The sequence below is a fragment of the Delphinapterus leucas genome, chromosome 20, assembly GCF_059928025.1.
Source record: "Delphinapterus leucas isolate spDelLeu-1000000601 "Yukka" chromosome 20, BTC_Dleu_Yukka2, whole genome shotgun sequence".
Taxonomy (NCBI): Eukaryota; Metazoa; Chordata; class Mammalia; order Artiodactyla; family Monodontidae; genus Delphinapterus; species Delphinapterus leucas.
In genome coordinates, this window is record NC_143148.1 from 56391617 (window position 1) to 56417946 (window position 26330).

Below are 26330 nucleotides of genomic sequence, written 5' to 3' on the forward strand. Positions count from 1 at the left end.
CGAGAAAAACAAGCCCTTCTGGGAATCGCAAGACTCCTTTCAGCCAATGGGGATGAAGAGACCGCCTAGCAACTCGCTGGTCATCCCCATCCCACCCAATCAGCATGAAGGAAAGGCTGCTCTGCCAGGCTAGACTAAACACGAGGAGACCAATCCCCCGGGACATTGCAGGGAGGGGAAAAAAATAGAGCCTTTAATTAAGCCCCACATGTAAGCGATCAATTCCAATTTTCCACTTGTAATTTGGTAAGGAATTTCCACCGGGCATGTACCGAGACGTTATAGGGCCTCATAATGTTGGTGATGGGCTCACCTATTTTTCTTTTAGTCCTGGCACATTTTGTTCAGATGACTGGTATGGGAAACAGAGGAAAGCGGAGAGGCTTGGGTGGGAGCCAGTCACAGGATGGGCTGAGCCAGAGTGGGGAGCTATTGTCTCAGGCACGCAGCACAGAAAAGTCTCCAATGAGAAGAAGAAGGACCGATATGGGGCCTGATGTGGGTCCCAGGCCTTCCCTGATCTGGGGTGAGCTCGCCCCCAGTGGGGGCCATGACTGAAATGGGGGAGGGTATCTAGAAATTTGCACATTCTTTTAAAAAGCATTATTTGCAAGTGCTGCACCTTGGGATTCAGAGCTCTCCGCCCACACAGCAGCCCTGAGGGTCTTCGTGAGACCCCAGCTGGAAAACCACAGACCTAGCCCAATGCCTGAAACGGACAGAAAGTGGCTGAAGTCACAGGCGGCTTTTCTAGGGGGCAGGGCTTTTCCTTGGGAGACTGGCCACCTTGCCACTATGCAAAGCGCCTGTTTGGTGGAATAGCATGGGAAGGACTGGGGGGTGCCCTGCTGACTTTGGGGGAGTTAGAGGGACGGGGACATGTGTGTCTGTCAGCTGGGAGTGCACCCGGAGAAGTCAAAGGGAACAAGGGCTCCCCGCGAGATCAAGGCCAGCTTGAAGCTAGATGCTGTTGTGGGTGCCCCCTGTGCCAGAGGCCGAGGCCACACTGACCCTGGCGTTGAGGTCAGGGGAAGGCGTGTGCCCAGCACATAGTAGGCCTGCACGAAATACTAGTGGAATGAATAAACAGCACGTTAAGTTGTCCCCACTGATGAAATGCTAACACGCTTACACACGAACTACATCAGATCCACAGGTCCACGATCTTCTCTCCATCATCCATTTGCAAACCCGTGCTCTTAGCGGATTTACAGCCGACGGTGCGCAGCTGTGCACGGCCGAATCACTGGTGGGAGGTGCCATCGAGGCCCCTCCCAGGTGTGCTCAGCTGGGGAACAAAAGATGAGACTCCAGGGGTGCCACCACCTTGTACGATGAATGACGTGGAGGAGGCAGGCCCTCATAGCTTGCCTGACCTGCTCGACGGTTCCCTGTTCCCAGCTGGTCCTCCTGCAACCCATCCCATCATCAGCATCATTCACACCTGCAGTCCGTTCCCATCACCGCTTTCTCCAGCATCTCCAGTACCTCCTCTCCATCCACCCAAATGTCCAAGTCCACTACACAGCATCTCATCCCAGCCCACCTTTCCAGCTTCATCTCCCCAAACAGCCCAAACAGCCCTCCGCATTCAGCCCCTTCCTGTGTCTCTGTGAAGCCCTCCGTGAGCCGACTGCCCAGAATGCACTGCTCTTTCCCCTCGGCTCAGGGTGCACTGCTTTTATCTCTAAGGACTTGGTCCTACCTCTGCCTCCTACTCTGGATGCAAAGGGCCGGGTCTCTTAATGAATGAATGGATGAGCAAAGGAATTCATTTAAATATCAGCCAAGGACGTCTATTCTCTGGCATCAAGGGGTCAGGGGAGCGGGGGAGCAGGCAAGGGGCAGATCCTAAGTCTGCCCTCGTTTCTACGCTGCATCTGTGGTGGCTTAGCTGAGAGTGGAAAGCCGAGGTCCCCGCAGTGCTGGGGGAACCAGCAGCAGGAATGGTTCTCTCAAGCGATAATGCAGTGCCCTGTGAGAGTTAGCCTCTGTCAAGGCCAAGGACCGGATAATTGGACGATGTCTCACCAAGAGCCCAGGTGGCCAAGGAGGACCCGCTGTGCTGACAAGTGCCGCTCCTGTCCAGGTCCCAAGTGCGTCAGGAGGGGTGGCAGGCCACCATCCCCCACTGCGGGACTTAACGTGGAGGCCAGTTCTGCCTTCTCGGCTAAGAGCTTCCGGAGCTGGGGGGAGGCAGCTGCATTAGAAAAATGCCATTGGTGGTGTGAACAATAGCAAAACTGACCCCGGCTAGAGCCCCCAGTAGAGCTGGGTGGAGAGATCTGATCAGAAGGGTTTGCAGTGACTGAGCCCTCCAGTTCCTGGCGGTGGGTTGGCCCAGTAAAGAGGGTCTTCGGGGAGGAATGGAATTCTGTAGGCTTGGTTCTCTAGGTGTCTGGAAGCTAGCCTGGGTTGTTGAAGACTCTGCAGGAAAGGAAACGAGATTAAAGGGAGACAGAACTAACCCAGAAAGCGAACCTGCTTGTGCTCAGCGAGGGGCAAGGAGAGAGGAAACGGCAAGTGACGTGGACGTCGTGGCCAGGAGGGTCAAGAATCATCCAACCAAACACCTCTGGCCTCGAGCCCCTCCTAGCCCTGGGAGTGACCCCCAAGCTCTAGAAACACACCACTGGATGATGTAGGTGCTGGTGCTCTCCAGTTCATGTAAGCCGAGGGTGATGGGCTGAAGATCTGGAATATTCAGGGGGGATTTTGAGTTAAATGTATGCCATGGGCAAGGCAGGGCCCTCCAGGATCAGGTCTTTGACGTCGTCTAAGAGTTCGCGTTCACTGGCCGGGGCCGCGCTCTGCAGGCGGCGGAAGCGAGCCTCCAGCTGCTCCTGCTGTTTCTTGAGCTCCAGGTACGAGTGCGAGAAAATGTGAAAGACGGACGTGGCCGGGAAGGCCATGATGAGGATCCCGCTCAGGATGCCACTGAGGGCCACCATCTGGCCCGGCACGCTGCTCGGGACCATGTCTCCGTAGCCCACGGTCGTCATGGAGATGACGGCCCACCAATAGGAGGCCGGGATGCTGGTGAACTCCAGAACTCGCCCAGACTCGTTCTCGGCCACGTAGACCAGAGGAGAGAAGAGGGTGATGGCTACGCAGAGAAAGAGGAGGAGCAGGGCGAACTCGCGCGTGCAGCGGCGCACCGTAAGGCCCAGCGTCTGCAGCCCTAGCGAGTGGCGGGCGAGGCGCATCACGTAGAGGATGCGCAGTGCCCGCAGCACGCGCAGCGCCAGCCCCACCTTCTCCACGTACGAGCTCCGGCTCGGCCTCTGGCCGTCCCCCTGGGGCTCGTCGGACACCGCGAGGGACACGTAGTAGGGGGAGATGGCCAGGATGTCGATGATGTTGAGGGGCCCTTGGAAGAACTGGCACTTATTCTGAGCCTGGACAAACCTCAAGCAGAACTCCAGGGAAAACCAGGCCACGCAGACAGTCTCCACGATGAAAATGTAGTAGCACTTCTGCGAGCACTCGCCCTGGAGAGGCGACAAAATGCAGGGTAGAGAGGGGACGGAAATGGCGAACTAACCACACTGAAAAGCAATTCCATACATCTGTAATGATACCGATATCGATTCCATATGCAGAGTCTCTATACTAAATGTATATTCTCTCTATATTTTATATATTGAATATATATTAATAATATATTAACACTAATATATTCTATAATAATATTTATAATACACATAATATATTACCGTAATATATATTATATAATACATATCACAATATACTGATATATTAAGTATAGCATATATTAAACATTCAATATATATTCTATATATATTCTTTGTATAGTATATGGTCTCTATATTCTAGATACTATCTATCTATCTATCATTTAGCTATACATCGATGGAGCCCTGTTGTAGACTCTTAGTCATCTACCAAAACCCCCTTTTTACATAGTTCTCAAGTTGTGGCTGTGCGCATGGCCAGTCAGCTAGATCAGAGACCACTTTTCCAGCCTCCCTTGCAGCTAAGCATGGCCACATAACTAAGCCCCCACCCACAGAATATAAACAGAGGGGATGCATGCCACCTCCAGTTCCAGGAGTTTAGTGTTGGCGTGAGTTCCTGCACACTCTTTCTCCCCTTCCTGTGAGCCAGGACAACCCAGATGGCCCTGCACCCCAGCTTAGAACCAGCAGATTGGACCAACGCCCTGGGAAGGATGAGCATCATGGTGGGAAAAATCCAGGTGTCAGAATGAGAGCTGCCCACTCACCTCGGTCCCTGTTTATGAGAGAAACCAACTTCTACCGTGTTGAAAGGTGTTCTATCGTGAAGCCTCTTGGTTAGAGCAGCCAAGTTTCTCCTTTATGACATAAGCACCTCTTGTGTACCAGGCACTGCTCTGGTGCTGTCACTTAAGCCCCACAGTGATGCCGTGAGCAGGCAGCCGGCTTCAGTTATGGCCCAGGAAATGGTCCCGAGCGCTGAGATAAATTGTCTGAGCTCACATTCATAGTAGATGGCCTCCCAGAGATTATGCGCTGTTTTGTAACTACTTTGCCCACCATCCCTCATTCATTCATCCAACAAAATTGCATGGAGGACTCACCTTGTGCCAGGTCCCATGCTAGACTCCGGAGGTAAAGGACTAGAGAAGCAGACATGGTTTCTGGGGGCTTGGAGCCTGGGGCAGGCAGAGAGGACACCGGCAACCCTGTGAGGCGGATTGCAACTATGTCCCTCCTGAGATCCCAGCCAGGTGGGGCTCCAGTGGGTTCCTCACTGTGTCATTCACACCCCTACCCCTGCCCCCAACAGAGACTTCCGCTAGCCCCTCTGCTACTCCAAGTGTGCCCTGGAACCTAAAGCATCAGCCTCCCCTGGGAGCTTGTTAGAAACATGGAATCTTGGGCTCCACGACATCCCTGCGGAGCCAGAATCTGCATTTTAACAATGATTTGTGTGCTCAATAAGGTTGGAGAAGCTCTGGTCTAGTGCAGTGGTTCTCAGCCTTGACTGCACGTGTTAGAATCACCTGGGGGGGGGAGCTTTGAAAAAATCCTGATGTCCAGGTCGGGATGCCAGAGATTCTAATTTACTTGATCTAGGTTTTAGCCTGAGCAGTAGAATTTTCCAGAAGCCCCATCAATGATTCTCATGTGGAGCTAGAGTTGAGAACCTGACTCTAAATATTACATCTACATCTTCATCTCTATCTGCATCTATCTCTATATTGTCTCCATCTGTGTCTGTCTTATGACAGATGAGTGAACCAATGACCAAAGCCAGCTGATTGAGTGAAAAGCAAGATGTTGACAAGCACAGTTTTCTCTGGATTAAAAACCTCTGACGTGGAAAAAGAAATTATTTCCAGGGCCTGGGCTCACAGGAATACTAAACTGAAATAATCTTTTTGTCTGGCCTTTGAAGAAAGAAAGTGGCTGGACCGTCCTGATCTCTATTCGCTGGTCCAGTGCTGGGTAGCTCTCTCTCCTGGCTCACTGCCTCGGGAGGGTTGAGACAAGCGGAAATGACGCAGGTAAAGAAGTTGGCAGGCTGCTGCCTCCGCAGGTACGTGAGACATTGTAGCTACCCGGATGAGATGATTCACTGGTGGCAGAGATAGCCTGCCTGGTCTGTTTAAGGGGAACTATCCTTCTCCTATCCTGGATTTTACAGGAGGCTGAGGAAATTCTCCAACACACTAGAGGTCTTTGCCATGACTGCCTGGGGTTTGCTTCAGGACTCTGGAAGGCTCAGGAGTTTTGGGTCCTGATTCCCCCGTCCTGCTACAAACTTCCTGTGTGACTTTTCTGGGGTCACCACCGCTCTCTGTGCTTTAGTTTCTGATGGAGAGGGTGGAACAGAATCAGGATTTCTCAAAGCTGATTCATAAGCCCTGCATCAGAGTGCCCTAGAGTGCTTGTTACCAATGTGGATTCTGGGGCCCCCATCACAAAATCAAAGCCCTGGAGTGAGGCCCAGGAATCTGCATTTTGGCGAGGCCTCCTGTTGACTCAGAGGCACCTGGAAGTTTTTCAGCCTCTGGGCCAGATCCTCTCGATAAGGCCTCTTTCATCACTGACATTCTGGGAGTTTTTTTCTTTTGCGTAAGAGCCTTATGTGGCCTGGGAATAGTCTTCCCAGACCAGCGACCCAATAGCTCAGGAAGGTGACTCCTGGGAGGCAGAGGAGGCCCTGTGGGTCCTTCCTCCCTTTGCCTCTGGTGCTGGCTTTTGGATGTTCCAAGCATGCACCACCCACCTCCCACTGGCCACCTCCCTGCCCTGCAACAAGTGCTCTGCCGAGTCACCCCCTGCATTGCTGCTCCGCTCTGCAGCCTAACCAACCTCCCAGCACTGGTCCTCAGACAAATGCCCTGTTAGCGGCCGGCATTGGAATGGCAGGGGTTTATGGGGTTCGAGCTGAGAAAATAATTCCCAGGCCAGGCAATATTTGAAGAAAACTAGAATGGAAGGAAAGAAAAAAGTCACCCTCTCTCTGAGGAAGTTTCTGGTTGTATTCTGTAGGTAGGATGAACAACTCATCCTGGTTTGCCCAGAACTTTCCAGGTTGAGCAACAGACAGTCCCAGGTCACCAGAACTTCCCCTCAGTCCTGGACAAACGGGGATGCTTGGTCACCCCCCTGAGGGGCTTGTCACCACGAATGAGGCGTGCTCTGATTCCTTCCTGCAATGAAGAGAAACATGACCAGCCCCAGGTAGGCCGGAGGGGTGAACGGTGTGAGAGCATGGACGAATGTCACAGATGGATGTGGGGCTATGTTTCCATCCAGGTGAAGTCCAAGAGTGGACAAAACTCACCTGAGGTGGACAGAATCACCAAAAGAGTGGCTGCCTCTGGATGGGGTAGAGAAGACCACAAACGGACCTGAAAGAACATTCTGGGGTGATGGGAATATTCCATATTAAACAGGGCTGTGGGTGTGCCCCATTTGTTACATTGGACAGCTAAGACTTGTGCATTTCATTGTATGTAAATGTCACCCATAAAACTGTAAAATAAAAATAAAATGAATGATCATGGTGCTAAATGATTGTGGGTGGGAGGGGGTGGAGAGAGAGAGAGAACCAGAATGGCAGACTGTGGACAATCGTGAAAGCTGAGACATGGGTACTTACTGGGGGTTCATTAGATTATTCTATTTATTTTGTAAATACTCCAAATTTTCCATCCAGAAAAGTTTTTTTTTTTTTTTTTTAATCAGAGTTGGAAATCAACAGCACAATGAGATACCACTCCACACTCACTAAGATGGCTGTGATTATAAGGACAAAAAATAACAAGTTTTAGGAAAAGGGGATTAAGTGGTATAGACTACTAGGTATAGAATAAATAAGATACAAGGATGTAATGTACAGCACAGGGAATACAGCCAGTATTTTATAATATCTTTAAATAGAGTATAAGATACAAAAATATCGAATCACTCTGTTGTATACCCGAAACTAATATGATATAGTAAACCAACAATAAGAAAAACAAGTGTTGGTGAGGATGTTGAGAAATTGGAACCTCCCAGTCATTGCTGGTGGGAATGTAAAGTGGCACAGCTGCTGTGGAAAATAGGTGGGTGGTCCTTCAGAAAACTTAAACATACATTTGCTATATGACCAAGCAATTCCGCTCCTAGGTATATACCCGAAGGAACTGAAAGCACACATCCACACAAAAACTTGTCCATGAAGGTCCGCAGCAGTGTGATTGTGATTGATAACAGCCAACAAGTGGAAACAAGCTAAATGCCCGCCAACGGATGAATGAATAAAACAAAATATGATCTCTCTATATGTTGGAATATTATTCAGCCATAAAAAGGAAGTCCTGGGCTTCCCTGGTGGCGCAGTGGTTGAGAGTCCCCCTGCCGATGCAGGGGACGCGGGTTCGTGCCCCGGTCCGGGAAGATCCCACGTGCCGCGGAGCGGCTGGGCCCGTGAGCCGTGGCCGTTGAGCCTGCGCGTCCGGAGCCTGTGCTCCGCAACGGGAGAGGCCACAGCAGTGAGAGGCCCGCGTACCGCAAAAAAAAAAAAAAAGGAAGTCCCGACACGTGCTACAAAGCAGATGAGCTTTGAAAACCTTATGCTCAGTGAAAGACCATATGTTGTATGTTTCCATATCTATAAAATTCCCAGAAAAGGCAAATTCATGAAGATAGAAAGTATGTTCGCAGTTGCCTGGGGCTGGTGGAATGGGGGCGGGGAGGGGTGGGGAATAATTGGGAGTGTGTGCAGTGTTGCTTTTCAGGGTGATGAAAACGTTATGGAATTAGTGGGGATGGTTGCGTTACTGTACACTAAAAACCACTGATTTGCGCACTTGAATATTTGAGGGTATGAATTATATCTTAATAAAAAAGAACCTCGAGTTTGAGTCTGAGTGGCCAAGTCAGTCTGGGTGAGTCAGGGAGTGAGGTCCACAGCCTTGCCCCATCCTTTCCTGAAGCTCCATAGCAGAGCTACTCTGAAGGGCTCTGGGGTCAGAGGGAGGCCAGGGCTTTCTGAGGACAAAGCCATTGTCCGTGAGGGACCATCTGGACAGGCTGACCAGCAGATGGCTGCAGGTGCAGCTAGGGCCAGTTCTAGAAGTTCCATCTGGGAGGGACTCGGGGCCAAAGTCTTGACCTTGGAGCCTCCTCTGCACCCTCTGTCTCTCTCACAGCAATGCCTGCCATCTCCCTCTTTGGGAATGAGGCCAGAATCGGCCACGTCTCACCGGCTTAGCTCAGTGCTGGTGCCACGGCTCCATTCAGCAGTTCCACCCACTTCCCTCCCTTTCCTTCCTCCTGGCTGTGAAATCCATCATTTGTGCCTCTGGCGCTGGCCTCGGTCCTCCCCCTTCCGGTACCTGGTAGTGCTGACTCATGCCGCTCCCCGAGAGCCAGGTCTCTCTGCCTTCCTCCCCTCATGCAGGCCCCTTCCACGATCCTCTCCCTTGTCGCCCTCGCCTTGAGCCGCCGTCCCTCCTCCTCAGCCCTGCCCCTACCCTTGGCTCCCTAGTCCTAGCCGCCCGGACTCCCCAACCCTCGCACATGGGGGCTCTGAGTGGGAGGGGCTAGGAATTGGATGCACAGAGACCAGGGGAGCGTGGTGAGGCAGGAGGGACAGCATGAAGTATGTATACTCGGGAAAGGGGGGCCCATACAGGAAATGGGGAATAGTGCTTGTTGGCTGGGATATAGGGAGACTCAGCAGGGGGCAGGGAACCGCCCCCCCTCCCCCCCACACACACAAACTCCCAAAACAGATTAAGAAGAATTCCGTAAAGCCATTACCAAATGTCACTGAACACAGAGAAGCTACAGAGCGGCCAGTTCTCTCTATGGAGCTGATCCATGATCCAAGAAGGGGCCAGGTAGGAGGAGACACTGGCTCCAGCACGAGACTTTTTATCAAAGGCGGGGAGGAGTGGGAGGAAATTGCAGCCCCAAAGGTGAGCTGCACCCGCGCCAGGAGGGAATTGTTCCATCAAGGGCCCCCAGTGGTTCCACCTGGTCTTTAAAAATCTCTCTGTAAAAAACAAAAATCTCTCGGGCTTCCCTGGTGGCGCAATGGTTGAGAGTCTGCCTGCCGATGCAGGGGAGACGGGTTCGTGCCCCGGTCCGGGAGGATCCCACATGCCGCGGAGCGGCTGGGCCCGTGAACCATGGCCGCTGAGGCTGCGCGTCCGGAGGCTGTGTTCCGCAACGGGAGAGGCCACAACAGCGAGAGGCCCGCGTTCCGCAAAAAAAAAAAAAAAAATCTCTCTGTGCCTTCCTTCCTTCCCCATCGCAGCGAGACGCGGAAAGCACAGCACAGGGCACAAGGGGGCGGGGGAAGCAGAGCCCCGCCATCCCACCCCCAACCGCACCGAGGCTCTGCTCCCATCCAGTGCACTTTGCACAGATGCAATCCAGAGTGTGTCCCTTCGCAACATCCCCGAAGTCCCAAGCAAACCTCTGGGCAGAAGTAGAAGCTAGAACAGGAGGGGATGTGAGAGCATGTGCCTGTGCTTGTCCCCAGGGGTCCCACGGAGCTGGGAGAGAGTTTGAGGGACAAAGCCTGTGCGCAGGCGGGAGGGGCATGAGCGAATCCCAAAGGTGGGTAAACATAGCCAGCGCTGGCTCTGTGCCGCCACATCGTGAATAGACCGTCAGTCCTGCTGCCTCCCTCTGAGCAGGTACTGGCATTGTCCTCATTTGTAGGCGAGGAAATGGGGGCATAGAGAAACAGAGTGACTCGTCCGAGGGCAGAGCCAGGTAGCAGCAGTAAGGAGGAAGAAAAAGGTCAAGAGAAAAGGACCATGTGTTCAGCTGTAGCAGCCTGGTGACCTTCTGACTCCCCCAGAGGGCGGACAAGGTGCTCTGACCCGCAGAGAGGCCAGGCAAGGGCTACAAGGAAAGGGCGCTAGGGCTAAATGGCAGGGGTGACAGTCCCGGTAGAGGACTCGGGCGGAGGGAAGCAAAGAACCTGAGGAATCCATCACTGGATGGATGGATAAACACATCGTGGCATCTACAGACAGTGGAATATGACTCAGCCCTGAAAAGGAATGAAGTACCGACATAGGCTACAACACAGATGAACCTTGAACACGTTATGTGGAGTGAATGAAGCCAGAAACAAAAGGCCACATATTGTATGATTCCATTATATGAAGTGTCTGGAATAGGGACACAGAGACGGAAAGCAGACTGCTGGTTGCCAGGGGCTGAGGGTGGGGGTGGGGAGCGGCTGCCTGATTGGTCCAGGGTTTTCTTTTGGAAATGTATTGGAACTTGATAGAGGTGTTGGCACAACCTTAAGAATGTGCTAAATGCCATGGAATTGTTCACTTTAAGATGGTTAATTTTATGTTATGTGAATTTCACCTCAATTTAGAAACTGGAGCTGGGATGCTCAGGATGTAAGCTCCAGGAAAGTGAGAAATTTGTCTTATCTGCAGCATCTAGAAGAATAGACTTAGTAGGTACTCCGTGACTGTTGATGAATGAATAAAAGGACAAATGTGGTGACTTCTTGTTAACTAGTACCTGATAAGTGAATAATGATGACGACTAACATTTTTTGAGCACTTCCCGTGTGTCGGCTTTCTTCCAATCACTTTACACAAATTACTCTTTTAATCCTTACCATAACCCCCTGAGGAAAGGGCTAATAGCATCCCCATTTTATAGATAAGGAAACTGAGGCTCAAAGAAGTTAAGTGACTTTTCTGAGATCATTGAGTTCATGAGGGATGAGGCCAAGATTCAAACCCAGGGCGTCGGCACTCAGAACCTTTACCCTGGACAGAGAAGCACTTCACAAAGTCCTGATGCCTTAGAAATGCTAAGTGCCATTGAGGCTGAGGGTCTAGCCTACAGGTAGAGGGCCGAGCATTGGAAGAAGGGGTGTAAGGGGTCAGGTTTTAGAGCCAGGCAGAGGTGAGCTCAAATCTTGGCTCTGCCACTTACTAACTTTGAGCTTAGGAAAGTGATAAAAAGCTTCCCTGAGCCTCAGTGTCGTCATCTGTAAAATGGGGGTAGAAGTGGTATTCACTTCCCAAAGCTGTTACAAGGATTAAGTCCATCCTGTGAAATGCCAGCCTCCTGAAGGGCACTTAATAAGCATCGCTTCTCTCAGCCCTTCTGGGCCGAGCTCCCCCAGGGAACCCAGCAGAGTCTGAATGCTTCTGGATGTGCTTAGGCACTTGGCTTGGTCTTTCCCGTCCACAATGCCTCCTGCCTCCTCCATCTTACTTTGCAATCTCGGGCACAGACCTTGCACCGCAACTGCCAAGTTTACTCAAGAAGATAGAAGAATGAAGGGCAAGGAAGATGCTTTCTTCACAGGTGTGCTAATTCTCCAACCCTGCGCGATACCTCTTCCATGTCTGATGGAGGCGTTCTGCAAGTCACATCCCCTCAGGATGACTTGAACCCTCACACCTCTTGGGCACTTCCTGTCCCCAGAAGTAGCTGTCCAGCTTTGCAGTCGGTGCTGAATCGCTGCTTTCAGACTGATGTCCCAGAGGACAAATACGAAATACCAGGCACGTGTGGCCGGGAAAGGACATCATCTTTTCATGTGAATGTAAGGGCGCAGTTTGAAAGAACGAAGCCCGCCTGGTTCTCAGCCTCCAGGCTCTCTGAATCACCATCGAAATAGACACACATTTTTTTGGAGGGCTACATCTCCCAGCCCCTCTCTCTGGGCAGAACACCCAGGGGTGGCTTCACAGTTGCACAGAGGTTGCAACTGGACCGGGGGCATCACCTCCCTTGTCCCACGAGTAGAAATGCCTGCCTGATTCCCCGGTTCTGCGGGCCTCTTACCCACCTCTAATTTAATTTTCCAAGTCCCTGTTACACCAACCTGTGTTCGTACCCTGGGTAATTTTCAAAGCATTTGGCTTTGAAAAGAGCTTGTCCCTCTGCACAATCTAAATCCCGGCTCCCTGAAAATCCATCCCTAAGAGGAACAGGCTTGTGAAAAATCCAGGGGTCCTTCCTCAGCAACGGGGATCAAAGGCACCGTTAGGGGACAGGGGACGGAGGCCCCTTACTTTGTCCTAATCTTTTTACTGCAGCGTCCATATGTAAATATTTCTGTGAACAAGCAGGCTATTAAATTACATGATTTCGTGCTAAAGAATGAAAAAAATGCCTACAATCAGAGCTACAGTCCTCTCTATGGGGAAAAAAGCTGTTTGAAACTCGAAACGTTTTGGTTGGTTTCCTTTAGGACAAAATATTAATAGGTTGAACAAGATACATTTTATTCAGCAAAAATTTATTGACAGCCTACTCCGGGTGTGAAGCACTGGCTAGTTCTCCATCTAAGTCCTCTCTATCTGGAAAGTTCTCTGATCCTCCCTGGGATATATGGTGTTTTTTTGTTTTTTGTTTTTTTGTGTTTTTTTTGCGGTACACGGGCCTCTCACTGCTGTGGCCTCTCCCGTTGCGGAGCACAGGCTCCGGACGCGCAGGCTCAGCGGCCATGGCTCACAGGCCCAGCCGCTCCGCGGCATGTGGGACCTTCCCCGACTGGGGCACGAACCCGTGTCCCCTGCATCGGCAGGTGGACTCTCAACCACTGCGCCACCAGGGAAGCCCTGGGATATATGTTTAAGAGAAGGGAACTTAGGTCAACTGACACCAGTTATAAACCATATACAGCCTGCACTGCCGTATGTATATGTTTTATTTATCGGCTCTCTCTCTGCTATAATGTAAGCTCCATAAGTTAGGTGCTGTGGAGCCATGGAGGATTATAGAGCAACATTTTAACTTAGGAAACAATCCAGTTGTCAGTTTGAAGCTCTCCAATAACCTTCCCAACAAAATGTTAGATTCTTATCTCATTTCTCAGACCATCTGGCCCCCTGGGGGGTGTGGGCAGTCTCCCACAGCTTCCGAGAAAGAGAGGGCAGGAGTGGGCAAGCAAACGTTTCTGCCCTGGCCTCCTGGGGCAGGGTCACTTCCAAATCAACTCATCTGTGAGTCCCCCATCCGGTGGGACTGGTTGGGAGGCTCAGGAAGGGCCGAGAGTCTCTGTCGTCATTGGCATCTTCACTTGGTTACTCCAAGGAAGCTAAGTGGCCTGAGCCTCAGTTTATTCATCTGACGATGGAGCTGAGATGCCCACGAGAAGGTTGGCTTAAGGAGGTAGGGAATCTGGTTCTGGTCTAGTGCCTGGCACAGAGTAGCTGCTCAGTTAACACGCGATGGGTGCATGGACTGTGTGCACCTTCATAGTGATGTGAGCCGTATTACAGAGGAGGAAACTGAGGCTCAGAGAGGTGGAGCAATTCGCCAGTGGTCGCAGAGCCAGGAGAGGCCGGGCTGGGCCAGCTCAGCCCACTAAGACCACGGTGGCTTTGTCAATGCCTGGGGCTCTCTATCAGAGGCAGGGCCCCTCATGACTTTCATGGGTGCTCTTTATGTGCTTCCTTCTTCAAAAAAAATGTATAAAATTATCTTTTACTACTGCATCGGTGTGAAAATGAGTACAATTCACACTGGATCATATTCATTTCTTTCTTTCTTTCTTTTTTTTTTTTGGCTGTGTGGCGTGTGGGATCTTAGTTCCCTGACCAGAGATCGAACCCACGCCCAGCCCCCTGCATTGGAAGGGCAGAGTCTTAACCACTGGACCGCCAGGGAAGTCCCTCTTTCCTTCTTGTTTGCAACGATATTAAACGTTTTCGTGGGCCCTCAGTGCCGCGGGTCCCGGGCACTACGCCCGATAGAGAGACGGAACACTCACCTTGTCCTCCTCTGCCCTCAGGTCCGGCATGGTGCTAACGCACAGGCTGACGGCCATGGTGGCCACGAAGAGGATGGACAGACAAGCAAAGACCTTTCCGGGGAGCCCCGACTGTGGGTTCTCCACCATCTCCTGCAGCCAGTTCATGAAGAGCGCCCAGCGGGACGTGTGCACGGTGGGGCAGCCGGCTGCCCGACACTGCAGCGTCTCCTCCGTGCGCAGCTCAGCCACTTCGTCCAGCTTCCTCAGCAGTGTCTGCAGGCAGCATGTCTCCAGATTGGCTTCTTCGATCCCCCAGTAGGTCAGCTCCTCCTGGAAGGACAGGACGCACATCTCCTGGAGAAGGACCAGCTTGCCTGCCGCCAGGAAGCTCGCAATCACCCCGAAAGCGCTGGGGCTCCGGTCAAAGAAGAACTCTTGGTTATCCTCGTCGTAATCGTCGCAGAGCTGAGCGATCTCTTCGTGGCTCCGGCAGAAGCGGAGTTTGCTCAGGCGGCTCAGTGGAAACTCGTCCAGCGTGCTCCACGGAAGGAGGTACCGCTTGCCCCCCACGTTGACCAGCATCTCCTTCTTCAGGTCCCCCGTCCAGGAGGCGTCCTGCGCTCCCAGCTTCCGGGCCCTGCGGTAGTAAATGCCCTTGATGGACGGGGGCTCCACGGGGCGTGGCAAGAACTGACTCAAAGGGCCGCAGGAGCCGAGGTGATGGTGTCTGGGATGCAGGCCCCTGTCTCTGGAAGGCATGGGTATCACCGAAGACGTCCTGGCGCCCGAAAGGGACAAGAGCAAGAGAACGGGGGAGACATCAGTCTCAGGGCAGAGTCCTAGACAGCATCTCCTCATGTCTGCTTTCCTGCAACTGCACCTGCATCATTTATTCTCTTAATCTTCCATCCAACACAGATTTACCGAGCACCCACCACTATGCGCTTGGGATCTATCAGTGAACGAAAAGAGACGATGATGACATCCCTTCCCTGACGGAGCATTTATTTATATCTCAGAAGAATCTCCCTGGAACAGCTGTGTCACTTTCAGGCTGTGTGGTCTTGGGTATGTAGCTTAACCTCTCTGATCTCAGCATCATTATGGCAATGACAAGACTCGTCCCAACTTTGCAAAGTATGGTTGTTGAAAATAGAGCTTAGGGTGTAAAACTTTGTCAAGTTCACTGCCAGGTGAACTGCAATCCCTTACGGACTGCCACCCCAGGTAGGTTTCTCAGCCTCTCTGAACCCTTTGCTTCATCTGCACAGCTAGGGTAGTTTGAGTGCCCACCTCACTGGACACAGTGAGGGTTACGTGCAGTAACACATGTGAAGTGTATATTAAGAACACTTCTAGATGCTTCTGACATGGCAGGCACTGACCCACATGCCTCTCCTATGTTAACTCATCTCAACAACCCCATGAGGTAGACATTAGTATACCCATTCTACAGATGAGGAAATTGAGGCCCAGAAAAGTTAAGTAACGAGGAACTGTATGTGGCACAGTGTCCGACTCCCAGGAGAAGCTCCACAACGATCACCTGAGCCCTCTTATTTGCTTTCCCCCTTAGAGGACTTTGCTATCAATGAGAGCACTCCTCCGTGTTCATTGGGTGCTTTCCTCAGCCACCTTGCTGTGTGACCTTCAGTCAGTTACTCCCCCTCTCTGGGCCTCGGTCTTGTTATCTGTGAAATGAAGGGGCCTCTAATGCTCTCTTCATTTCAGACCTATTTGGGATGCTTGACTTACAGGGAAGGGTTTTAGATTTAGCCCATGCATTAAAAAAAATCATCGCCACAATATTTCTCATCCTCAGCCTCCTGCAACTGTTTCCTGTGCTATTCATTTTAGCCAGAGCTGTTTCCAAAGCATCCATAACCTTACATTCCAAGATGCACTCCAATCACGAGAAAAACTCATCAGCTGAATGGAAATAAAAGTTCCTCTCAATTTCAGAGCCAGTTGGGTTCCAGCAGACAGCGAAGAGTTGAATCACAGCCGATGCATTTCACACGTGCTCTCCACACAATAGTCTGTTATTCTGCGTGCATTACTTCGTTTACAATGTACGGCCAGAGAACGATGAGCAACCTGCAGAAAGAAGCGTATTTTGAAATCAGGGGAGCCGCTTCCCAAGCGTTCTTGTTTTCCGAGTGAAAAGACACAGAGCCAGAGGGCTGAAGTGACTCATCCAAGGTCACACAGCGAGTCCCAGTGCAACCAGGGACTCTGTCTCCCAGCCGGAGGCTCTTTCTAGCACCCCCCAAACTGCTCTTTCTGAATTCACTGCACAAACACAACTTTGTAACCCACTGCCCCCCAGAAGTAGCCAGCACACAAATGTCCTTCCAGAGCGTGGGAAAGGTGTTCACTCAACACGGGGCTTTGACAAAGGATGTTTAAGGGCACCGTGCAATCCGCACCCCCCGCCACTGCAGCAAACACTAACTTCTTCCCCCGAAGTTTAACTCACCCTCATGTCTCAGGGAGCCTCTTGGCCAGCTGTTTCTCTGCCGGGCAAGGGAAGCCCATGTCTCGATGCCCAGGGAAGAGACAGGTTTGTGGTGAGGATGAAGGAGGAGAAAAGAAAAAGCCCGAACACAGCAGTTTCTGGCCGAGTTAGTTTTCAACCTTCCTTTCCTCGCCTCCTTCAGAAACCAGAAGTCCGTTCATTCTGCAGCTCTCTCTCCAGCAGCTGCAGAAAAGCCCAGGAGGAGTGGGGTGGTTTCTTTTTTCAAATCCCCTTTCCCAGAATCCCTTTTCCCCATGAGAGGTGAGGGTCTGAGGGGTTCGTGCTGGGAGGGAGCCGGGCCAGCTGTCCTGCTTCAGCGGTGGGCTCTGCGCTCTGAGTCCCACCGGGAAAGCCAGTGTGGTCCTGCAAGAGAAGCGGGTGGGAGGATGGGAAGGGCTTAGAAATAATCTCTCCATCAGCCAGACAGCAGGCAGGAGCAGCCGCCGCTCTGCCAACCGCCTGGAAGGCAAGGACAGCTGTCCGCCCTCCCTTCCAAGGAGGAGCAAAACTCGGAAGGAGCGGAGGGCAACTTAGGGCTGGGGCATCTGCAGCTACCTGTCCCAGGCATCCCGGAAGCTCCTCGGGATGTGCTGACGATGGGGGGTGGGGTGTGCTCAGGTTGACGCTGCAGGAGGAACTGCTTTTAACTAGCGCGGGCCTGGGACAGGTGCAGAGAAACCCAGCATCCGAGCGCTGGGTGGGAGTCCCGGAGGCTCTGTGACGGACCCGGAAGTGGTGTGAGCTTGGAGTCGTACACACCTGGATCTCTGGTTCCCATGTAAGTGGATGGGTGGCCTTGGACAGGTGACTTTGTGCCTCTGAGCCTCAGTTTCCTTGTTTGTAAAATATATGAGAAGGAGAGGGGGTTGGGGGAGAGTCACGCCGGAAGGCACAGGGCGGCCTCCTTCTGTGGGTTTGACAGCCTGATCGGGATAAAGAGGAAGAGGCCCAGTTCTAGGGCCTGCGTCCTGGCTTCAGCTCTGCACTGCCTTGCTGTGTGTCCTTGGGCAGTCACTTCACCTCTCTGGGCCTCAGTTTTCTCCCTGGTCAAATGAGTACAGTGGAAGCGGTGACGGCGAAAATCGCAAAAGCGTCTTCTCAAGTAGGCGCTCAGTGTACACTGGCTTTTCCTAATTTTCTTAAGAGGTTCTGAGGCTCGATCTCTTGGCTTCCAAAATGGAGTTATTATTATCAGCTCCATTTTGCAGATGAGGCCTGGAGGTCTAGGGAAGAGGCTTGCTCAAGTCACCTTGCTGGTTGGAATGTGCACTTAACAGAGACTCCGGGTTCTGGTGCAAGGATCTGTGAGGAAGTCCGAGCTTGAGTCTTCCGAAGCTGCCTGGAGGCGGGTGGCAGGAGTGGGGGGACCTCCGTGGGCTTTCTGCAGCCCGGGCAGTGGGAAGAATCCCCCCCCCCCGGGCAGTGGGAGGAATCCAGGCAGGAGCAGAGGGGCTGATGGAATGGAGCCGGTCTAGGGTAGCACTTTGCAAAGGGTATTGCCTGAAACCTGAGGGCTCTGCATGAATGATCAAGGGGGCTGGAATTGGGGGGCGGGAGACAAAGAAGATGGCAGGGAGGGATGAGATTCTGCCTCACCATGGCAGCTTCAATCAGATCAGTTTCCCATAGTGCGTCTATAAGTGTAACCCAAATAATTGCTGTGGCCCCGCAAGGCCCAGTCACCACACTCCGCCCACTCCAAGAGACCCCAGGGCGCCTGCTAGTGATGGAGACCCTCTGACCCCTTCACCTGACTCCCCAGCTCTCTCAGACCTCACAGCTGCTCCAGCACCTCTCCTCATAGACGAGATACCGAAATCACCTTTCCAGCTCCTGCTGGCTTTTTCCCCTCCTCTCTCTCTCTGTCTCCCCACCTCCCCCAGCTCTTTATTACTTATCTCGATTTAACATCTCTGGCCAAATCTCCCCCCAACCTCTTCCCCTACCTCTCAGCTCTCTTTGGATCTGGAGTGCATGGGTTCCAATCAAGAATTTACCACGTCCCTGCTGGGTGACCTTCAGCAAGCTTCTTAACCTCTCTGGGCCTCAATTCCCTCATCTGTGAAAAAAAGATGATAGAACCTACCTATTGGTTTGTTATGGGTATTGAACATGTCAATTTACATTTATAAGGCAAGCAAGTCCCATTTAAGTGCTTGCTGTTATCATGATTATTATCTTAAGAAGTCACCCACAAGAGACCCGGAAAAGGGAGGAAAGAGTCTGAGCTCGCAGGGCCAGCCAATGGCAGGCCAGTGTGCTTTCCACAGCCTCAGTGCCTTCTATCGGTGCTGTCACTCTGTCCAGGCATCCTGGCCCAGGGTATTCAAATGAGTCCTTCCACAGGGCTTGGTAAAGTCCTAATTCCCTTTTAACTTAATGCCACTGCCTTCCTGCCCACAATATTTCCCCCGTTGTGTAGAGTTGACCTCAGCTAATCAGAGAATATAGCCAGGCCCCCATCCCTTTCTAGCCTCTTCTAAGTCTGGGATACAGGACAGCCTAAGCCAGCCCATCCTTGTTCTCTTCTGAAAGAGTGCCACCTGCCATATTTTTCTGATGAAGTGATGACCTGTGACCATGAATGAGTCTCCTAGGGCTGCTGTAACAAAACACACAAATGTAGTGGCTTAAAAGAACACATTTAGGATTATCTTGTAGTTCTGGAGGCCAGAAGTGCCAAGTGGATCTTAGGGGCTAAAAGCAATGCATTGTCAGGGCTGCACTCCTGCTGGAGACTCTTGGAGAGAGAATCTGTTTCCAGTCCCTAGGGGCTGCCCACACTCCTTGGCTGGTCGCTGCATTACTCTGACCTCTGCTTCCGTCCTCACATCTCCTTCCCTGACTCTCCTGCCTCCCTCTTATAAGGACCCTTGTGATTACATTGAGCCTGCTGGGTAATCCAGGATACTCTTTGAATTTTAAGATCCTTAATCACATCTGCAGAGTTCCTTTTGCCCCATCAGTAGCATATTTGCAGGTCCTGGGGATTAAGATGTAGATATCTTTAAGCCCGGTGAGACCCATGTTGGACTTTTGACCTCCAGAACTGTGAAATAATAAATGCGTGCCGTTCCAAGCTGTTAAGCTTGTGGCGTTTACCACAGTAGCGAGAGCGAACTAATAGAAACCCTGACTGGGGGAGGGGCAGGCAGGTCCCAAACCGGTCATCAGAGAGACTTGCAATTTGTCGAGGAGAAGATTCTGCCTTGTCTGCACAGCCAGGCCTGCCAGCACCTGCTTCCAGAAGTTAAGATCCATCGATCCATGCAACAAACACTTACTGAGATCTACTCTGCTGCAGCTGTCGCTCCCTGGCTGTGTGACTTTGGGCAAGTCACCTTTCCTCTCTGTGCCTCGGCAGAGATGGGGTAATGATAGTCCTTACCTCACAGGGTGAGTATAAGGCATGAATGAGTAAATGCACGGGAAGCACGACTTCAGAGCTTGGCACATAGTAAATGCTCCATAAGAAATTATTATTTCCATCGTCACTGTCGTGTATTATTACAGGAGCTCAAGCCTCCTGATAACAGAGCATGAGAAGAGCAGATGCCAGCGTGTTATGAGTGAACAGACGAGGCAAATAAACGGTGGTGCGCTGTTAAATGATAATAAATGGCTTTCTGGGGGGGAGAATGCTGATTTGTAGCATTTGCCAATTACTGTGGTATAAATACTCCTATCACGAGACTTCGTGCTGACAACAAAACATCTCGGCTCCTGCAAGCCCGTGCCCCTCGGCTCCGTGTATCACAGCACATGCAGCTCACCAGGCGACCAGAGTAACACTCCCCAAGCAGGAACCCCCCCCCCCCCCCCGTTAAGCCTCGATGGGCAGGCAGCGAGTACGTGATGCAAGAGAGCAGAGAGGCAGGTGGGAATCAAAAATGATTTGCTTCTCTACCTTGCCGAGGGCTACAGACTTTACGCTGGCCTGGGGGAGCCTTTGGTGATGAAAGCTGCGGTTCTCCACCCTGGAACATTCTAGCATCACCCTGGGGAGCTTATAAAAAGCCCCAGAGACTGGGCCACATCCAGATCAGTGAAATCTGATAAATTATATGCGTTTTTCAGAGCCCACTGTAACTCACTCAGATACTGCTGGAAGCAGTGTAAATTGGCACGATCCTTTTTGGTTTTTTGTTTCGTTTTATTTTGGCTGCATGGCTCGTGGGATCTTAGCTCCCCGACCGGGGATCAAACCCGTGCCCCCTGCAGAGGAAGCTCAGAGTCCTGACCACTGGACCGCTCCCCTGGTACCACCCTTTTAAAGGGCAATTTGGCACTATTGACCAAAACAAGAAATGTGGGTGCCCTCTGACCTACAATCACATGTCTAACAATTTATTTAGCAGATACGTTTGTATACGTATGCAAAGACAATTGTATAAAGATATTCATTGCAGCATAGTCTGGGATAACGGTGGATTGGAAATGACTGAAATATCCCTCAGTAGGGGGCTGGTCATTTATTTATGACTAAATAACTCGTAGTCATAAAGGCAAGAGAAAACACTTGCTTTAACTCTGCTGTGAAAAAGAAACAGGAGAATCTCTATGTACTGACGTGGAAGGACCAGCACGACGCTTAAAGTTCAGGGTGCAGAACAGATCACCCTGAAGGCACTAGTTTGTTTGAAAATAGACAAGAGGTGTGTGTGTGTGTGTGTGTGTGTGTGTGCGCACAGAGAACAGTTATTTCTGAAAATGGGTAAAATCTAGAAATTGGGGTTGCCTCTGGGGAGGGAAACCCAGGAGTTTGGGGAAGAGGTGGGAGGGAGAGGGAAATTTCCTTTTCTCTCTATCATTGTGTACTATTTTATTTTTTAAAACCATAGACATGTATTGATTGAAAAACTTCTTTTTAAAGTAAACTTAAAAGGCATCTTGGTGCCAGGGTGGGAGGAGGCGCCAGCCGGGAACAAGGAGATCATTTATCAGCACCTCACTGCAGTGATGTGATCAAGGTCCTTGGGCCACTGGGGTCATTCAGCATGACCTCACGGGTGAAACTGAGGCAGCCCAGTAATCTTCATTATGGACTCGCAGTAAAAGCACACTCGGATCATTTCCCACTGAGAGTCCCAAAGTCAAGGTGCCTCCAGGAGCCAGGAGGATGGCCTCAGGCAGGCTGGGCAGGGGTGGTGGGGGAACCCAAACCCCAGCTCACAGAGACGGAATGTGGGTGCCATATTGTGGGACCTTTACAGTTTGAAAGGAGAGCTGTAAGCCTGATTTGTATGCTACATCTCTCAAATCCTAAATGTTGCCAACTAATAAGAAATTTATAAAGCGCCGTGGAGCTGAACATGTGCACATCTGCTGACCTAGCAATTCCTCTCCTAGGTGTATACCCACGAGAAACGCACACAGATGCTCACCAGAGGCACGGGTTAGGAGGCTTGTCACCGCGCTGTCGTAACAGTGGAAAACTGGAACACCCACTAACAGGAGAGTGGGTAAATAAATCACGTGTGTTCTCACAGCGGAATACCATACGGCAACGAGGGTGCACACACTACAACCGTGTGCAACAACACAGAAGCATCTCATAGCCGTTATGGTAAGTGCATGGAGCCGCACATAAAAGAGCAGATACAGTGTGCCTCCATCGATAGAACATTCAAAAACAGGCAACGCTAATCCATGGTGATGAAAGCCTGGAAAGCGATTGCCTTTGTGGGGGCATAGAAGGTTCTGGAGGCTGACTACACAGTTTTAAGTCCGTGCAAGTGATGTGTGTACCTTAGTATGTATGTTGTGTTTAATCTTTGAAAGTGGGTTGGTTTTTTTAAACTACCACTGACGTGGAGGGCCAAATAAGCCATGTCAGTGGGCTGGATTCAGTCTTGGGCTCCCCAGTTAGAACTAGATTGTCACAGTGAATGTCTTTGAAGTGGCTAGGCTTTCAAAGCTACTCCAGCCCCGGAACCTCTATTTTTTTGTCAGTCACCCGTGAATCCTGCAGTTACGCCCAGCTCTGTCTCTACATGGACCATGCCTGCCTCCCCTCCCTTGCATCCTCCTGGAATTCCGATGTCCTAGAGAAAACTCAGCAGTGGAGGTTTGCCCTCTCACCTCCTACCTCCCTTCTACCTTCCTTTTCTGGAAGGAAGGAGAGAGATGGCTGGACCAATGACAGCTGCTTCAGCTTTCTGTTTAAAAATATTGCTCAACGGGCTTCCCTGGTGGCGCAGTGCTTGAGAGTCCGCCTGCCGATGCAGGGGATATGGGTTCGTGCCCTGGTCCGGGAAGATCCCCCATGCCGCGGAGAGGCTGGGCCCGTGAACCATGGCCGCTGAGCCTGCGCGTCCGGAGCCTGTGCTCCGCAACGGGAGAGGCCGCAACAGTGAGAGGCCCGCGTACCGCAAAAAAAAAAAAAAAAAAAAAAAAAAAAAAAAAATATATATATATATATATATATATATATTGCTCAAGATGTAATTATCCCCAGTGAAAGATGCAAGCTCTTCCCCAAAGCGAGGCTGTCCTCAGGCAGTTTGCAGAAGTTGTGGATTGTCAGGGACAAGTCTCTGCTTCAAAGGAGGCATGTGCCATTGCTTCTGAATGCCAGGCAGCTGAGTCCTTTCTATTGGAGGAGGAATCGCCCTCCAAGGAGATCAGATGTTTTATATTCTGGTTGGGGGATTACAGAGTGGAACACATGCTAGGGGCTCAGCTCCCGCCACCCTCCAGGTGCCTGTAGCTTTTTATTATGACATTTTTCAAGCAAGCAGAAAAATTGCAAGACTAGTACAATGAGCATTCCCTGCCTAGGCTCATAACTGCTAGCATTTTGTCATATTGACTTTATATATGAATATATGTATATTTTTTTTTCTGAAATATTTCAAGGTAAACTACAGGCACTGTACAGGCACTGAATGCTTCAGCATGGACATCTGGAAAAATAATTTCTACATAACCGAAAAACCATTATCACACCAAACTCGATGAACAATAATTAATAAAAATTCCCTAACATCATCTAATAGTCTATAATCAAATTTCCGTGTCTCCAAAATGTCCTGTGTAGTTGTTTTTCAGACCAACATCCAGTTAACGGTCACATATGATTCTCCCAATTAGATTAGATTCTCTCAGTTAGATTGGTGGATTCTATTTCTTTACTCTTTTTTTTTTTTTTTGCCTGCGTTGGGTCTTTGTTCACTTCGATCACTACTATGTGTCGCTGAGCTCGTTCTGTGTGCCACACGCTGAACGAAATAAACATTTTAACCCTTACGACAGCCTGATGATTGGTGGTAGAGTCAGTTATTCTCTCAGTTTAGAGATGGAGACACCGAGGCTTGGAGAAGTTAAGGAATTTGTCCGCAGGCATCCAGGATTCAAAACCGGGTCTGTCTACTGCTAAATCTCTGTTACATCGCACCGACCCCTCCAACTCCAAGACCAAATTTCTGGGGCTGTGTGCCTGCCTCAGGAGGTAACAGAGGCTGGGAGAAGGGTTGAAGGTTGAGTAAGAAATGCGAGATGAGACCAGGTACAGATTAAGCTGCCATTGGTAACCTTAAGGTTACGAAGACCCTGAATTTTACTTTCCATTTAACCTATTTTGAACATTCATGTATCATTTTGAAACCTACGTATGATCATAATGACTTAATACAACAGATATTGGTAACGATCATAAAGTTATTATTATTCTATTAATTTTATTTTTTAATGTTCAAGACAGTTGGCTAGTTTATGGGGCCGGTTACAAAGGGGTCCACGCAGATCATGTTGAAAGTGCTTGGTTTCCGCTGGAGTTACACTCCCTGCCGGGTTCTGCCACAGACAGAGCTTAAGGGTGGAGCCTGAGGGGTGATCAGGGGTAAGACCCAGCCCTGGACTTTAGGGCTGCACGTTGGGGAGACAGACTCACAACTGCCTGCAGCCAAGATTTAGAGAAACGTTAATGGGACAAAACACTGAGTTTCGGGAGGACAGGGAAATCTGAGATTGGTTCTAACTGGGAGAATCCAAGGAAGATTTTTACAGGAAGGGCCATTTGAGCTGGGTGTGGAGGTATGAGTAGGAGTCTGAGCAGTGACACTGACAAAGACCTTTGGGGCTAAGGGGAGTACAGGAGTGAGAGAAAGTGTGCAGAGTGAGGCATGTCTGGGAAGTGAGATTTGTGGCCAGCTCGGGAGGACAGTCAGAGATTAGGTCAGAAAGGAAATAGGAGTCAGAGAGAACATGGTTTTGAATGTTGGATTGAACACTTGGATTTTTTTTTTTTTGCGGTACGCGGGCCTCTCGCTGTTGTGGCCTCTCCCGTTGCGGAGCACAGGCTCCGGATGCGCAGGCTCGGGGGCCATAGCTCACGGGCCCAGCCGCTCCGCATGTGGGATCCTCCCGGACCAGGGCACGAACCTGTGTCCCCTGCATCGGCAGGCGGACTCTCAACCACTGCTAGGAAAGCCCTTGGATCTTAATTTGAAAGGCATTACAGAGTCGTCAAAAGAACTCAGGAAGAATATGACCAGATCTGACCTACCTTAGGGAAGATATGTCTAGGGGGGGATGCAAAGACCAGATGAAAAGACAAGACAGGGACCCCCAGTTAGGACACCATGAAAAGAGGGTGTGAGGCAGACAGCAGGGAGCAGAAGAGGCAGAGGCAGCAGGAGGGATGCAGACGAGATTCAGAAGGAGTGTCGGCAGGATGCTCGTGGGGACTGGCGGATAGAGGGTGGAGGAGGCTACGTGATCCCGAGATCTCCAGTCTGTGTGGCAGAGTGGATGGGGGGGCCAGTAACCCACCTAGGAAGCAACGGAGGAGAAGAGGTTTAGGGGGAAAAGATGTCAGCCTGGTGGAGCTCGTTAGGTTAAGGGCGCCCAGGTGCAAGTGTTTGAGCAATTGCGTTTAGAGCCCAGAGAAGACCTCCGGGCTGCGAGCTCAGGCGTGAGTCTCCTCAGACCCCCTTCCGGAAGCGGAATCACCCTCGGGGAGGTGCGGCTGAGGGGGCGGGGCGGGGAGGAGGGAGGCAAATGATGGGTGACCCGGAAGGGATGCTGTGTGGAATTTCCTCTGCGTCCCAGGAGGCCAGAGGGAGGCCGGAGCAGCTCCGGGTCCTGGGAGGCCTGGAGACCACTTGAGGGAAAGGATTTCCCCCCAAGCCAGGTCCCAGATGAGAGGCAGGAAGTGAGTGGGGATCTGGGCTTGAAGGGAGCGGAAACGGGCTGATCCGGATGTGTCCCGGAACCGCGAACCCCCTGCCTGGTCATGGGGGGCCTGGCAGGATTCTCCTCGTGCCAAGAGAACCCCCAGAGAGCCTTGAGGAGCCCCCTGAGGGCCTCAGGTGGGACAGAGGCCCTTTCAGAGTTTCCCAGGTATTCTGAACGACAGCCTGGCTGAGCCCATTTGGCCCGGCCAACTAAGCCGCCACGGGGGTCACCACACCTCGTCAGGCTGCAGGTTAGTTCCTGTAAAGGGGTGAAAGAGGGTCTTAGAGGCCCTCCCCTGTACCCGCTACCTCTCTAACTCCCCTCCCCCACCCCCAGGAAGCATTTGAACTTGCATGGCTGCCCCTGAAGACGCGTGCTCCAAGGCCCTCAAGGAGAAGGATGCTGTTCCAGGTGAGTTTGGGGCCAAGCGTTT

At 51.3% G+C, this 26330-nt stretch overlaps 1 protein-coding gene across 1 annotated transcript; it reads right to left on the bottom strand.

Annotated features, from left to right (window-relative positions):
- Positions 1–1771: 1771 nt before the first annotated feature.
- Positions 1772–17413, bottom strand: KCNG4 (potassium voltage-gated channel modifier subfamily G member 4). The gene is made up of 2 exons (XM_089903364.1): positions 14221–17413; positions 1772–3491 (listed from the first exon to the last, which is right to left on the bottom strand). Exons 1-2 carry the CDS (start codon positions 15058–15060, stop codon positions 2721–2723), a joined length of 1611 nt encoding a protein of 536 aa, XP_089759490.1. The 5' UTR covers positions 15061–17413; the 3' UTR covers positions 1772–2720.
- Positions 17414–26330: the final 8917 nt, after the last annotated feature.